Source organism: Aplidium turbinatum, chromosome 12 (genome assembly GCF_918807975.1).
Source record: "Aplidium turbinatum chromosome 12, kaAplTurb1.1, whole genome shotgun sequence".
In the NCBI taxonomy this organism is placed as follows: Eukaryota; Metazoa; Chordata; class Ascidiacea; order Aplousobranchia; family Polyclinidae; genus Aplidium; species Aplidium turbinatum.
In genome coordinates, this window is record NC_137483.1 from 15,164,785 (window position 1) to 15,180,702 (window position 15,918).

At 40.4% G+C, this 15,918-nt stretch overlaps 1 protein-coding gene across 1 annotated transcript in view; it reads left to right on the top strand.

Moving 5' to 3' along the window:
• Positions 1–3,795, top strand: part of LOC145780611 (uncharacterized) — an 88,796-nt gene extending 85,001 nt beyond the window's left edge. Inside the window, exon 70 of the mRNA XM_082592236.1 lies at positions 1,590–3,795. Coding sequence (XP_082448362.1) covers positions 1,590–1,860 — 271 coding nt within the window. The 3' untranslated portion in view covers positions 1,861–3,795. The remainder of the gene's footprint in view (positions 1–1,589) is intronic.
• Positions 3,796–15,918: the final 12,123 nt, after the last annotated feature.

Sequence of the window (15,918 nt, forward strand, 5' to 3'; positions counted from 1 at the left end):
AGAAGTTGGCTTAGTGAACCCCATGCTACTAGCACCATCAGCATCCTCATCCAGTGGCGTAGCCAGGAATTTTGAACGGCGTGTTTACCTAAGACGAAATCCAGCAGCGGGGGGTCTGGGGGCCACCCCCAGAAAAATTTGAAAAATTACTTTGAATTTGGTGCATTCTGAGAGCATTTTCAACAAAAATGTGGGTATGAATATTCCTATAAAATGGTGCTTTCCGGTGGCATAGCAAAAGGATAAGATCATGTCTTCTTCGGCATTTTTCGGAAATAAAGCTGAGTCTCTATCTTTTCTTGCTGCTAATTTCTGGCTGAGATATTTGAATGTTTGATATTGGCAAAACTCGCTTTTTTAATGCAGTTTCGTTTAAAATCAGGCAAACTTTGTTTTAAAGACATAAAGAGTCTGAAAGCATCATTCTCAATATGGTGACGTCACACGTGTGCCAAAGAGGGTGTTGAAACCCCCTAAAAAAAAACCTTGGCGACGCCACTGCCTCATCCCTACGTCCACTCTTGCAATCTTCTATAAATTTCGACTTTTTCGTCATGTATGACAAAATAGAATTAGCTTTCCGTTTGCCAACACAAATAAGTGCGAAAACAACAACTAGCACGAAAACAGTTTCAAACAAAACATTAATTTTGTAGCCTAAACAATAAATTTGATGTGGACGTTTTTCCTACTTACATAACATTCAAATTCAGTTCGTATGTTCAACTAAAGCCCCAGACGCCTTCGTCTCTCTGCTCAAATGTCTTATACAGTTTTACATGTCCGTGTGATTCGACATTGACGTACATCGGTATGTCCACAGACATTTGACCACGAGAGTAGGCTACAGGAGCATCTGAACTTTAGGGAGTTAAAGAAAAGTGCCATCAAAGACCATATCATGGAATATTCTTTTTGCTTTGATCGAAAATTCTCTGCCGACTCATTTAAAATTTTGCGCAATAAAAATCTCAATTTGACACCAAAATCTAGAAAGCGCTTTTAATCAAACGCTACAACCCAAATTTAAACAAACAATTATTTGCTGGAGGCGTGTCCATTCTCTTCAACATTTACTTGATGTATCACGTTCCCTGTGGTGCAAATTTTTTTGTAGTTATTTATGTAGTTGCCTTTTTCTAATGTTATTTTACCTTCAAGAAGTTGAAATTTATTGCATTTTTATAAATATTTTCGGATTCCTGAGGAGGGCTTAAGTTAAACCGAAAGCGTTCAACTGTTAAAACTATTTGTAAATATGTAAAATATATTGTTATAATGCTCAGCCCTGTTGTGTCTTATTCATACCTAACCTGTAAGCAAAATATATAAATTGAGAACATGCAAAAACTTCATTTTTAGTGGCGAGTTTGGGGGGGGCTTGAGCCCCCTTAGCCCCATGCTGGGTGCGCTACAGTATAAGCCTATGCATGTTGGCAGCAGATGAACAAAATAAAAACACGCCTACACTTGCCATGCGTTACGCTGTGAGCAATTGTAATAGAACTTACGAATTACTGCATGCATGTCGTTTGCTGCAGGGCCAAAAAGTTATAGCTTTTTTCTTGATGTCAATCATTATATCTCAGAATTCTTCCTGGATGTGTAGCAGAGGAATACAAAACAAAGGTGAAAGACAGATCACATTCAGATAATGAACGTTATGATGCAATATCTCCTGATTCTGTTGACTCTGCCGCACGAGGCCGCTCTTGTCCTCTTTTACAAGCCTCTGGTAACAAGCCGAAAGTTGCCTTCCACAGCTGCTATCCTCCAACGATTAGCGAAGTCAATTCGAACCAAGAAAGTATGGATATCATGGAAGAATTGAAAATAATTAAGCAAACTCGTCCCTACTAATTAATCGTCAGATTGTTTGCTTATTTATTCAAAACGCTCAAACTGTATTTGGTGAGCCTACTGCCACAAGCCTACAACATTTTTATATTTATGTTATCACAATGCACTACAGTAATGTCTGCAAGAAAAAGGTAAATTTTCTAGTTGTAGTAATAATCCGTTTTTACAATGCTTTTTTAAATTTTATACAGGCTACTAGGCTATAAGACAATGTTTTTGAGTGGCAGGTCCAGTCTAGGCTATGTCCTGGCATTCTGTAAAGAACCCTATAGTGTAAATGCCACCTTGGAGACAGCCTAAGCGTATTGAACTCATTGCTTCATCGTAGCCTAGGGGAAGGGAAAGTAATTTGATACACTTTTAACATTTTTGCCTGTTAACTGAAAATTACGTGACACAAACTATTGATTTTAAGCTGAAATGAAAGTCTGATCCCTTACACACTTTTAAAAAACATTTTCACTTTTCTATTTTTGTTACTTTTTTTTAATTGAAATTTTAAAAACGTCACTCAATGTATCAATTTACCTTCCGTGGAAGGTAAATTGATACACCCGGAAGGTGATTTGATACAGTAAAACTAATATAGAAATCCCCTTTGACAGCAAAGCAATAAATGAAAATTTAATATGTGGTTGGCGTGCTTGGGTGCAAGGACAACTGTTGAGGCCTATGTCTGCGGCGAAGCTTCTAAAGCGGGATGGACATGGAAAGGATCATTGGCTGGAGTTCTTATTCAAGGGGGGTGGTTTGTGCTTTTCTCATTTTTTGACAGCAGATAGCGTGTAGGCTTACGAAAGCCTATATAATGGTTGTTTCCCAAAGTAGCAGGTCTAGTTAATAAAGAATAACTTATTTAAATCAACTAGATCAATGACAACATTTATTACAGCCACTAAAAAGAATTTAATATAAGTTACTCTATCAATTTATCTTCTCCACATGTATCAATTTACCTTTTTCAAAAAAAGTTACAAAATTCTGATTTTTGTATGCTTGGATGCACATTGCAGAAAAAACGTGACATGCCCTTGAAGCCTTAATTAGCAATGAACTGCCAAATGAGTTTGGTTTCATCTTTCAGGAACGTTTCTTTTTCCAGACGAAAATAATCATAAGTTAAAAATTTTACGAAAATACTCAAAAAACACACTTTTACAATTTTATGCCATAAAATCACGAGTTAGCTGCATGGTGCAATTTTTGTAGCCTATGCATTATTTTCACAAATCTTCCACCTAATGACAATATTTTTTACTAATATTTTTTGTACATTTCTGTAGGGGGGGGTGTATCAAATTACCTTCCGTATCAAATTACAAGTGGTTGTATTCCGAGACTGCAGCTTTGATGATGTAAGATGTAAAAATTGTGGAAGATAACTGTGAGGGTAGGCTATAGTGTAGGCCTATTATTGTTATAGAAACTTTTTGCAAGGTGACTGAGTGCCAGCACACATGGCTTTTTGAATATTCGGCCACTTAAAGATGTTCATATGATTTGCTTCTGTAAACACTTTTGTATTGGTTCATTTATTTGTGCGTTACATAAGGTAGGCTGAGCAGAGATGGGCGTGATCTTGATCTTAAAGATCACTTTTTTTTGGTGATTTTGATTTTGATCTAAGATCACTTTTTTTTGTGTGATCTTGATCTTGAAGAACAATAAGATCAAGATCACTTTAAAATTGAATTTTACTTCCTAGTTAGAGGCCTTTTTTTAGAACCCGTATTGTACAAAGTAGTTAGTGGCAACTACTAACATTAAACCACTGTTAATATGATATGTGCCCAACAAAAGACGATTTAATGTCTCCATTTAATCTGGTCAGTGTTGCCATGTCAAAATTAAAAAAGTTTTCTGTGTTGGTCATAATAAAGAAGTTAACTTCCGTGTACTTTATGGTGACGTATAATAAAAAGTGATTTAACTTTGTTCACAATTTCCATGTGTGAATTTTAAAGAAATGTTTGCCTTCTTTGACCCAATTTTAGATGTTTCAAAAGTCTAGAATGGCGGTGTTAAAAAATCTGGACTCTAGCCGACTTTGGTCATGTAAAGTGCAACAAATCAACCAGACCAAGACTTGTTTAGGGTCTGAGTATGGAGCGGTTTGTCTGACCGCAAACCTCTGAACTTTTTAGATAGCAGACAACAGCATCAAGGTTGCCAGATGGGAAAATGGTGCAATAAACATTGACATAATACAGTGAAAGTTAAAACTACTTAGTAACAAGAATAAAAACTACTACATGAACCAGACAAAAATTTGTTAAAAAATGATGCAGTTCAAAGTTTATTTTTATTTATTTATTATAAATAAAAAGTATAAAACTAATTGCAAATTTTGCGATTTTTTCTCTACTACTGTAATCAACCTCGGCCTTGGGTGTGACGTTGCGATTCTACGCAAACTACGTCAAAAATTGATAGGCTTAATAGCAACAGTCACTAACTTATTACAATTCTTAGGCGAGCGATCGAGTAGTTAAAAGTAAAAGTTAGCCATAGGCTACCAACTATAGCCTATACCTTTACCCAGGTTGCTTATAGCCTATAGTAATTATTTTTTGCAACGTCAAAGATCAAAAACTTCTTTTTTTTTCAACCTACACAAAAAGTGATCTTGATCTTCAAGATCACATAGTTTGGTGATCTTGATCTTCAAGATCACCTATTCTTGGTGATCTTGAACTTGATCTTCAAAATCACCAATACTGGTGATCTTGCCCATCTCTGAGGCAGTGCTGGCCTTTGGGTATTTCAGGCCCTGTGCGGAATAGCTTATGCTTTGCGGGCCCCCGTAACAATGATTCTTTTTTAACGAAAATCTTTTACTTTTATAAAAAATTTCATATTTACTTGGTTGCATAAATATCAAAAACAATATCAATATAGTTGACATTGATAACATCAAAAACACAATGCTCAACTTCCAAGAAATGTGTGCGTATTGTTTTATGGGAATATTTAAATAAAACAATGTGAAAGAAATAAACCCAACCAAATGTAGGCTACCCTGTGCGTTAGGCACTTTAATGTAGCCTAGTACACTTTATCATGCGTGACATAATAGTCTACGATTCCTCGCGAATCAGCTGATTGCAGTTATGTGACTCAGCACGTGATATTGTGAGCGTTCTTCTCGAAAGTTTTTTGATACAAACTAGACTAAGTGAACAAATCGCCGTCACCAGCGTAGCCTAGTGGGTTAGAGTTTAGGCCAGTGGCGTATCCTGATTGGTTGAGCAAGGGAAGCAATAAAACTCGTGGGGGAATAGAGCGTGCCGAAGGCACGTGTTTTCTAGGGGGACCGGGGGCATACTCCCCCGGAAAAATTTTGCAAAATTACACTCAAATAATGAATTATACTGCTTTATGGAAACACTTTTAGGGTAATTTTTATATGAAATTTATTAGCAGATAAACAGCTATTAACTTATTAAAGGTAGCTCTTACACACGAACGGGCAAAGGGCAAAAATGCGACTATATTTAGAGAACACCAAAAACTCAGCTACAAAGTCAAGTCTAGCTTAGACCTCACATATCCTGTCTTATTCCAAAGTCTATCCAGCCAGGATAACAGTGTAAAGCCAACATTTGGCTCAAACTTTTGCTTACAAGGCCGATATTATAACTAGGGCAACCAAAAGTCAATAAAGTCAAAATTTTTCTGCCTTGTTCAAAGTTTATAAAACGTCCATAAACTAAATTTCAGGCTGACACGAAGAGAGGTTTCAAAGTTATTAAGTAAAAAAAAAGTCAAATTTTATGGTTAGGTCAAAATTTTCTATTAACGTAGTTTTTGTTATCTCTATTGATATTTTATTAAAGCTATACAGATACTGATTTTTTGTTGCAATTTCTGTTGCTATTCTGACGTAATGATCTATTTGTTGCAATTTCTGAGGTAATAATCTTGCTTCGTCCACTACTGAATTGAACATTAAGTAGGCTAGGCGTGGAATGCAGATAACGTGGCCTTTGTTCTTGGTTAGGTGAATGCTCAAACCAGTATAAGTTTACAACTGTTTATTGAGTTTTAGCTTCCAGATGTTCTCAAATTTGTCTTTAGCTAGAAGTACAGTAGAATTCGCCTATAGTGACTTTGGCTATAGTGACACCTCGCCTATAGTGAATTTGGCTATAGTGACACTTCGCCTATAGTGACACCTGTTGCAAAGTCCCGTTTGCATACGCAAAAGTTGAGTAGCATTTGGCTATAGTGACACTTCGGTTATGGTGACACTTTTTCCGCGGTCCCTTCAGGGGTGTCACTATAGGCGAATTCTACTGTATAATACTGCAAAAGCCTTTCAGTAATTTCGGGATATTTAAAGACATACTCCATATTTATCGTTTGCCGTTTTTCGAGTTACTTTCATTACCTCTTCGTTAGCTGTGGTGTCGTTGAGTTTTCCACATTTTTCTTTTATTTTATTACAAAAAGAAGATATCCTTACCTAACGGTTTGATTTCTAATATGCTTTATATTTCGCATTGGAGTTGCAAACGCATAAAGTTATTTGTCAAAATTAGGTCAAAATTTGTAAATTATAAAGTCAAAATTTCAAGTTTTTAGGTCAAAAAATTGGTTGCCCTAATTATAACCATAACAGTGCCCTAGATTTTCTCATTACATAGCTCACTGGCACAACATCCAACAGAGCAGAGTTGCCAGACTATGAAAAAGTCTTAAAGCCAAAATCCAAAACAAGGAAAATATTAGACAAAAAAGGCCAAATCGATATATTTACCTGTTTCTATCAAAAATAATAAAATTTGCGTATATATTTTATAACTTGTAGTGGATTTTATTAAATTGTAGCAAAAATAATTCTGAAAGTACGGTAGCCCAAAAAATAGCAAGTTAGCCTATAAAAGTAGCGGATGAGTTTTGATCCGCCACATTACGAGTATTAAACAAGTATAGAACATGTATTGAACAATGTTGAATATGGTTTCATCTGGTAAGGTTACAATATTAGAGAAATATTGATTATTATGCATTTTGAAAAGTTATTTAAAAAAAAACTAATTCGCGGAATTTGGCTAATCTGGCAACCCCGCGACTGGAAGCAATTTTTAAATCGCTTCCAGCGATTAGTTAAAAGAAACGTAAATTGCGAAAACTTTGCGCTGCTTTTTTCCTTTCTTTCAAACTTGTTTCTTCTTATTGCAAAAACGAGAGCAACGGATGCAATACGAATCTTTGCTTCCGTTGGCGTCCAACTTTTTTAAAATTAAAACCGAGTTCAAACTCATACGGGGGGCATGAGTTAAAAACCGTTCTAAATCGCATTTAGGTAAAGAAATTACGAAATCGTTTTACTGAAAAATATCAGCTTTTCTTTTTTCAATTTTGACAGGGGAAGCAATGCTTCCCTTGCTTCCATTGAAGATACGCCCCTGGTTTAGGCATAAGATATAGTCATTTCGATTGCTTGGATTCGATTCCCACCTCTTGTCTTTACTCTTTTTTATTCTGTAACTGAACTGAGTGCAAAAAGAATCTTTGGAATGGCTGCAATCAAGTGGTTTCAAACATTAGTGATGTCATATGTCACGCATGCATGCGTTACTGCTTTGGGAAAGTGCAATAGGATAGTGCCCACCTACATGTGCACTTTTATGCAGTAAGGACTCATTAGGCTATGTGTAAAAAAAGTTTGCTGAAATGTTAGGTTGTTCAAAACTAATTTGCTGAAGTGCTTGAATCGTCGGAATCCACCTGAACTCAAAAGTGTGAAGATTGAAGTTGTCTGAAACGCTTGCAAAATGTCCAGCAGGTTCACTTTAGAATGGGTTTGACTAAAACTGCTGCCTGCCAAGCTCAAAGTAACCCTGCAACTGAAGATGGGCAGCATGCTTTGTCACAGTCATTTTCTATGCAGTGGCAGAACAGCATTTAACTAAATTATTTGCCTCTTTCTTGCAAATGCAAGTTAAAACATAATCAAGCAAGCTAGAAATGGATTCGTGTAGGTAGGCTATAAAACTAAAGCCACAATACAGGCAACAAAGGAAAATTTTGAAGACAACTGAAGATGTTATTATTGAAGTCACCATCATCCGTTTTGATCAGTAAAACAAAGGATACAGCCAACTACCTTTAAGCAATATGTAACAAAACCTCCAGAATATTGACAAAATCAGGATAAATGTCGAGTAATAGCATATTAATATAAGCTTACTTTAACCACACAAAACTGTGAGATAAGACAGATTTGAAACCAAGCAATTCAGTTTGTCAATGAACTGTCGTACAATAGGCTACACAAGGAAGACATTCTTGTACGCAGGTCACAACCCTCTAATCATCCGTTTTTGTTATGTTAACAAATGTAGCTAATATTAGAGTCTTTTTTTAAGTTTTAAGATATAGGCCTATAGAACAATGGCACGGAAGGGCATCAAACTACAGTAGCCTATGTTATAATGACGTAACCAGTGGCGTACGCAGGATTTTTTGAAGGGAGGGGGCATTGACAGTAGCGTAGCCAGGAATTTTGAAAAGGGGGGGGTTGACGACCGGCGGGCGAAGCCCGACGGCGTTTTTGCCTAAGACGACACCCAGCGGCGGGGGGGTCTTCCCCAGAAAATTATTTTGAATTTGGTGCATTTTCAACAAAAATGTGGGTATAAATATTCCTGTAAAATGGTGCTGTCAGGTGGCATAGCAAAAGGATAAGATCATGTTTTCTTCGGTATTTTTCGGAAATAAAGCTAAGTCTCTATGTTTTCTTGTTGCTAATTTCTGGCTGAGATGTTTGGTATTGGCAAAACTTGCTCTTTTAATGCAGTTTTGTTTAAAATTAGGCCAGTTTTTTTAGACTGAAAGCATCATTTTCAATATCGTGACGTCACACGCGTGCCAAACGGGGGTTGTAACCCCCAACCCGGCCATTGATATCCCAGACGTCTTCATGATATCCCACTATGGTTTTCGTTTAGACTTGTCGAGGTGTGCGCTTGAGCAACGCACGTTAAGGACTGCTCTCCATTCAGCGGCATCTAATGGATGGAATAGTTCCCCGGCAACAAGACTTTAACAATCGGAAACTTCACTCTGTCAATCTCGGTGACCGGGCCTGCGTCAGTGATCCGAAGCCTCTACAAGTATGCGAAACTGCCATGATTAAGCTCTGCAAGAAGCTTTCCCAGTCCGAGGATAAAGATTCAAGCAATCAATCCCACTTCTTTCTCACTATAATGGGCTTACAGAACACTATGCTACATTGGCATACCTGGGGTGGGGTAGGTGGATTGGGCCATGTATTTCGTATTGGCTTAGTCTATAGAATAACATTGTTAATTGCTTTGACAGTGCAACCCAAAACATATTAAATGCCTTAATCTACGTCGTTACCTATTAAAACATTTTTAAGGGGGGGCCATGGCCCAATGACCCCTCCCTCCTTACGCTAGTGGGTGTAACCTACTGCGATACAGAATTTTGTGTCGTGAATATTATTTTAAGGCAAAAATGAAAGATTATAATTAGGCTAAAAGCGAATAGCAGAAATTGTTATAGGCCTATTGGAAAATGTGCAGTAGCTTACTTACGTTAAAACTTAAAAGAGCACCATTGCCTCTCCAACCACAGAAATGATGATGAACTGTTTTATTTTGATCAACGACGCACGAGTACAAAATAATTGACACGGCGAGAAGAACACAATAAACATAGCCAGGTCAGAGACTTTAAAGAACCGGCCTGCCACGCCCCGTGGAGGCGGGGAGCGGCGTGATTATGGGGTGGCGATGCACCCGGAAGGGAAGTCCACCAGCTTAGGTCGCGGGGGCCAGGCTGGGGAGTCTAGGTACCTGTGGAAGGAAAGTGTGGATCGAGAATTTTGTGCGACTCGTCCGCAAAAGTTAGAATGGCGGAACGGGCCAGGGAGACGGGCTTTGCTTTCTGCAAACGCAAAAAGGTCAGCTCACGACGGGCCGGGCGACAGAAGTTTTATAAAGCCAGGCAGCGCCCACGTCTCCATCACGTGACCGTAACACAGGTACGTTTAACTCCTATACCCGGTCTGCCCGTAGGCAGAGCGGATAAACTTTGGGGTCTCCCACGAGGAATAGCTTAGCTACTGTCTGGTCAGGAGTCACGACTGAATGTCATGTGGCGCAGCGAACAAAATAAACCGAGCAAACAATCTGCAAGGCTCTAGGTAACTGCGCCGCTTTTTCTCTTGCATCTAACAAGAACTCCGTTGTAACATATAAAACGCAGCTTCAGTAGGATGCTCGAAAAGCTGTTGCATCGCGTGGATTTAATAGTAAATTTTAGGCACTTCTATTTGTGGTAACTAAACAACTTTTATTTTCATTTCACTTGCGCAGAATTTCCATACAATCTAAAGCCGTTTAAAGTTTACTTCGGGCTTTCCTTTCTGCAAAGTGAGCTTTTGAAGCACAATTTGCAACTCAAATCATCAAAAGCAGCCTAAATAAATGTTTACTTAACTTCTGAACAGCTAACTAAACCACTCTTGGCAGTTTAACGATTGCAATTGTGACGTGTGATAAAATTTAATATAATATGAACAATCGATGCAAATGAAAAGTTACGTTATAAACCATGACGTCACGAATGACATGATGAGTAAAGAAATGTGGTTTCAATGTCAATTTATTATTTAGAAGAAAGCTTAAAGCAAAATTTAATAACACAAGGAAAGTGTTGGATAGCAAAAGTGGTTTTAGATGAATTGCTTTCAGACGTAGCTCTTGAACATTATTTCATGTCTGTTAATGAACCAGACAGGAAATGATAAGGAGATAACTTTTTTTGCACTTTTGGTTTCTATTTACTAACCAGCCAACACACTTCCCATCAGTTTTAAAAAAATGCAACTTTTCAAGTTAGCAACGAGTGCACGGCTTCAGAGGCATCACGAAATCAGTCGAAGCAGGGTTGGTTGAAATTACAACAAGTTCATGGCTACAAATATGTCTGTTGGTTTCATAATCTCATGCTCAGTTTTGATTTAATCATAATTGTTTATGCCTGCTTTCTGACCCTTTACGAAGCCCTTGTTTACATGGCAAGTTTCGGTCGACTGCGTTGCCCTTCCCAAAATAGGCTTCATGCACATTCCCGGATGTTGTCACCGCGATGACGTTAATTTTTGATGGCGAGGCGGAAGATTCGAAAGCAGTTTTATTTAGGGTTTGAATATTTATTATCGTGGAAGTCATACAGTATGTAAGTACACTCTTAAACTAACTTAATGTTTATTTTTCTATTCTTTGAAAGGGATCAGTAACTAATTGATATCGGATTTGTATCATACTGAAAGATCAATGTAGATGTAATTGCCTACTGGATTCGTGAAAACTAAATGGCTGCTGGTGCTACTGCTCAGTAAATCTTTCATCCCTTTCCTCTGCTATACCCCTATGCTGGCCTAGTCCATTACTAGCGCTCAGTTTATAAATTCGTGACTTTGGATGGTGCTTAACTAGCCCTCTTATTCCACGCCCTGCAAGCTCCCTGGTCTCAGTGGGGCTAAGCCCTGTTAATTTTCTAGGTTTTGCTGTGTGTTGGGTCCCCTTTATTGTATTCTCTGTTTAATGTATGTGCGGTCCGCATAACAACTATTGGTCGCCAAATAGAATCAGTAACTCAACCTGTGGTGGTTACATCATATCAATTATTGATTTCTTGCGTACCCTGGTAGGCTACGTTACGATTGATTCATGAATGTGTGTAGTGGCTGCTTTTGCTGTGTGAGTTGAATGTCAGTCATTCAATTTCTTGTGTGAGGTTGCAGTAGTCTAGTTCGGTTAATTGTGGCTGAATGCGCATTAATTGATTCTACTCCAACTTACATAATTTTTGATTTACTGTTGTGATCAGTTGTAGCTCGCTTTGCTAGTTGTAAGCTGCTGACTCGTAGGTTATTTCCGAAGGGAATTCCCCTGGTTATTTCTTGTTTTTGTTTACTGTTGTGTTGTCTGGCTTATCTGTAGCCTATATCTACTGTAGGGATATATTGCGGCTATTTTACTTTGTTAATACTTACTGGTAGTATTTGTTTTCATTAATTTTGTTGAACTCACTATGGATAAGCGCCATGCTGAGTTGTCTCTCCAATTGGAGGAACGAGAGTTAGAACTGGAGCGCCGCGCTTTGCAGCTCCAACGCCAGGAGATGGCTTTAGAGCGCCGGGCCTTGGAGCTGGAGCGTCGACGTTTTAAATCTTCTCTGACGGGCGATGGCAAGGTTGAGTCAGAGAAGGCAATAGGTGAGGGGGAGGGTTTACTTCGTGAGGAATCTGTATCTCGCCATGTGACTGGCGATGTCCCCCTGTCTAAAGACGCAGTTCCGCCAAAAACAGAGACAGTTGTCAATCTCGTTGGAAATGAGAGTCACAGTACTTTCGAATCTTGTCAAGGGGAACTGCACCGTAGCGACAAAGGGCTAGACGTTTCTAGCGAAAAGGACTTTGTTACCAGGAGCCATGCCGACATGGATTCGCGGTCTGTGTTGCCTGGTGAACGCGTCACGGCTTCGCATTGGAATTCGTTTGTGAATTATGAAGCCAAGCGTAAGGATGCTCACGTGGAGTGCCAAGCAGAGTGGAATGGCTGGAGAGCACCACACCAACCCATGATGATGGGATACCAAAGAGACTCTTATGGCCAGCACAGCGCAGACATGAGGTCTGTGCCTGGCTACCAAGGTGTTGGGAGGCACCTGCCCGTAAGGCATGAGTCCACAGGTCTGGATACCTCATTGCATCCGGCAAATTCACAAATTGAAAAGGTTGTCGGTGCATTGCATTCAATGGCAACTGCGGTCTGCCGCGCCCAGGGTGGTCGGGTAACAGAAGAGAGTAAATTTGATGGTACGCCAACAGATTATTATCGCTTTGTCCGATATTTTGAGAAATATGTCATTCGCGATGTAAACGATCCAGCTGCTATGTTGGACCTTTTGATCTCTTGCTGCACTGGGAGGGCACGACGCAGCATCGAGCAATGCATTGTCATGGAACCACCAAGCCTTGCTTACCACCATGCCCGTAACACATTGTACAGAAACTTTGGCATGATCGACAGTGTTACCACAGCCTTTATTGAAAAGATCATAAATGGCCCTGCCTTTAAGGAAGGGAACACGCAGGGATTATTAGATCTGTCGCGTCAGATGAAGGATTGTGAAATGACTTGTGGGGGAAGACTAGATTGTGGGTTGAACACACGTCACACCCTGACAAGTATTGTGAGTCGCCTGCCGCCCAAGTTGCAGGATCGGTTGATTGAGGTCTCTGTTGAAGGGCTTACATTTGCTCAACTGGCTGATCATATTTACCAGTATACTCGGGTCCAAGGTGGATACTTGGCACAGGCTCTCAACAGAGACAAGATTCATTCGAACCAGGAAAGAAGAACCAAGTCAGGTAAAGGTGTTCTGTCATATGCATCACAGGGTTCAGTAAAGGGTGGACCTCATTCTGCTAAGAGTAGCGTTGGTGCAAACTATTCTTCAGAACCATGCGATTGGAAGTGCCCTGTGTGTTCTAACGGACACCCATTGTGGCAATGCAGGCAGTTTCGTCGCATGGCTGAAGTGGACCGACAGCGGACAGTTAGAGCTGCCCAGTGTTGTTTTAACTGTTTAGAGTTTGGACATCGTGTACAAGAGTGCAAGTGGGACAGGAGTTGTAAGCTTTGCAAAGGAAGACATAACACTCTGCTTCACCGCCCACAAGATGACAGGAGTGGAAGAAAGTATGGAGCCACGGAACCCATGAAACCTGGCCAGGACATCAAAGAGGCCGGCTCCTCTTCATCTCCCAATTGTGCTTCTGTAGTAACCTGCGCTAGTTCGGGGCTGCGTGGTGCAAAGAGTTATATGGTTCGTCTGAAGGTGGTACCGGTTACAGTTTGGAGTCCGGATAGAAAGTCACAAGTCGACACATATGCCTTTCTTGATGAAGGCTCAGACACCACCCTCTGCACAATCGACTTGATGAAGCGGCTTGGGATGACAGGCAAGGGTGTGGATTACTCCATTTCAACTATGAACGGCGTCAGTCAACAACGTGGTTACAGGCTGCAGGGTCTGTATACACGTGGCATTAAAGAATGTAAGGGGATGGAGATTGATGCTGTATTGGCGGTTCCGGCATTACCTGCTCTGGATGGAAGTATTCCGAATGCTGATGATGCTAGCATGTTTCCAGATGTATTGCAAGGCGTGGACATCCCAGAGCTGGCTGAAAAGTCAGTTGACCTTTTAATTGGTGCCGATGTGCAGGAAGCACACTATATGCATGCGTTTCGCAGAGGCCGGAATGGTGAACCAAATGCCATTCGTACTGGCTTGGGTTGGACATTGAGTGGTCCTGCGGGACATAATAGTTCCAAGGCCTTGGTGCATGTTAATTTTATTCACTCTGGAAGTGACGTACTGCATCGTCACATGCAACAAACCTACGATCATGACTTCAATGATGTTGGTGATCCAGATGAACTTGCCATGTCCATCAATGACAAACAAGCGCTGACTTTAATGAAAGAATCGGCCAAAAAGGTGGAGGGACATTATCAGCTAGGACTACCGTGGAAGGATGAGAAAACTACGCTCCCCTGCAACAGAAAGGTTGCCGAAAAACGCTTGGAGCACCTTCGGCGTAGGTTTGAAAAAGATGACAAGTTCTTCGATATGTATAGTCAGAAGATCAGAGAGTATTTAGACAACGGATATGCACAAAGGATGCCACATGATCAATTGCCTCAGACCAACCGAACATGGTACCCCTCTCATCATGCTACCGGTGAAAAATTCCGCATTGTCTTCGATTGTGCGTCTAAGTTCAGGGGCACTTCTTTAAATGACAACCTACTTCAAGGCCCAGACCAAACAAGCAATCTGATTGAAGTTTTGCTTCGCTTTAGGGAAAAACATCCAATGATCTTGCCCAGCCGACACCATGTGACGCGCCTGGTGACGCGCCATGAGTTTTTTCATGTTTGTAGTGCCCATTGCGGCGCGCTTCATACGCTTAGTGTGTGTAGGGAGGCTTCTTGGGTGATTAAAGATCATTCTACTGTGCGTTGTGTGTTGCGTGAGTGTAGAGTGTGTCGTTTGAGAGATGCTACAGGGGGTCAAAAAATCATGGCACCACTTCCAAAATGTAGGGTTACCCCTGGTAGACCAGCGTTTGCTTGCACAGGAGTGGACTATGCAGGGCCGTTTATGACCAAGTCTGGTAGAAGCATGTCCAAACGTTACTTGTGTGTATTTACCTGTATGGCCTCTCGGGCTGTACATTTTGAAATTGCTTATTCCCTCGACACCTACTCATTCCTTCAAGCATTTCAAAGATTCGTAAATCGAAGAGGCATGGTTGAAGAACTCATAAGTGACAACGGCACATTTGAAGGTATCAAACGGTGGAACCTTGCCCATATTCAGAAAGGCATCAAGTGGTCTTTCAATGCCCCATTGGCATCACATAGAGGTGGAGCCTGGGAGAGATGCACCCGATCTGCCAGGAGAATTCTGCATGCCTTGGTCAAGGACCGAACTTTGAAGGATGAAGACCTAATAACACTTGTTACCGAAGCAGAACACATTATGAATGACAGGCCGTTGACAACAGTGTCAGTTAGCGACGATCCCGAAGATTTGGTGGCTCTGTCACCTAATAGCTTGCTACAAAGCAAGCTTGATGCAAGCATGCCATGTGATATATTTACATTTGCTGACAGTTACCGTAAATCATGGCGGCTAGTTAACTACCTTACCGACCAGTTTTGGCAGCGTTGGTCTGCAGAATACATGACATTATTGCAAACCCGTAGCAAGTGGCAGAAGCCAGTTCGAAATCTCGCCGTTGGCGACGTGGTCTTGGTAATAAATGACTGTCAATCCAGAGGGTCGTGGCCCAAAGCGAGAGTGACGGAAGTGTTTCCAGATCAAGACGACGTTGCACGCACGGTTCGTCTAAAGGCTGCGATTTCAACCTATGTGCGTGATGTTCGAAAGGTGTGTCTTTTGGAAGCAGACGTTTGAATCGATTTCCCTAGATGATTG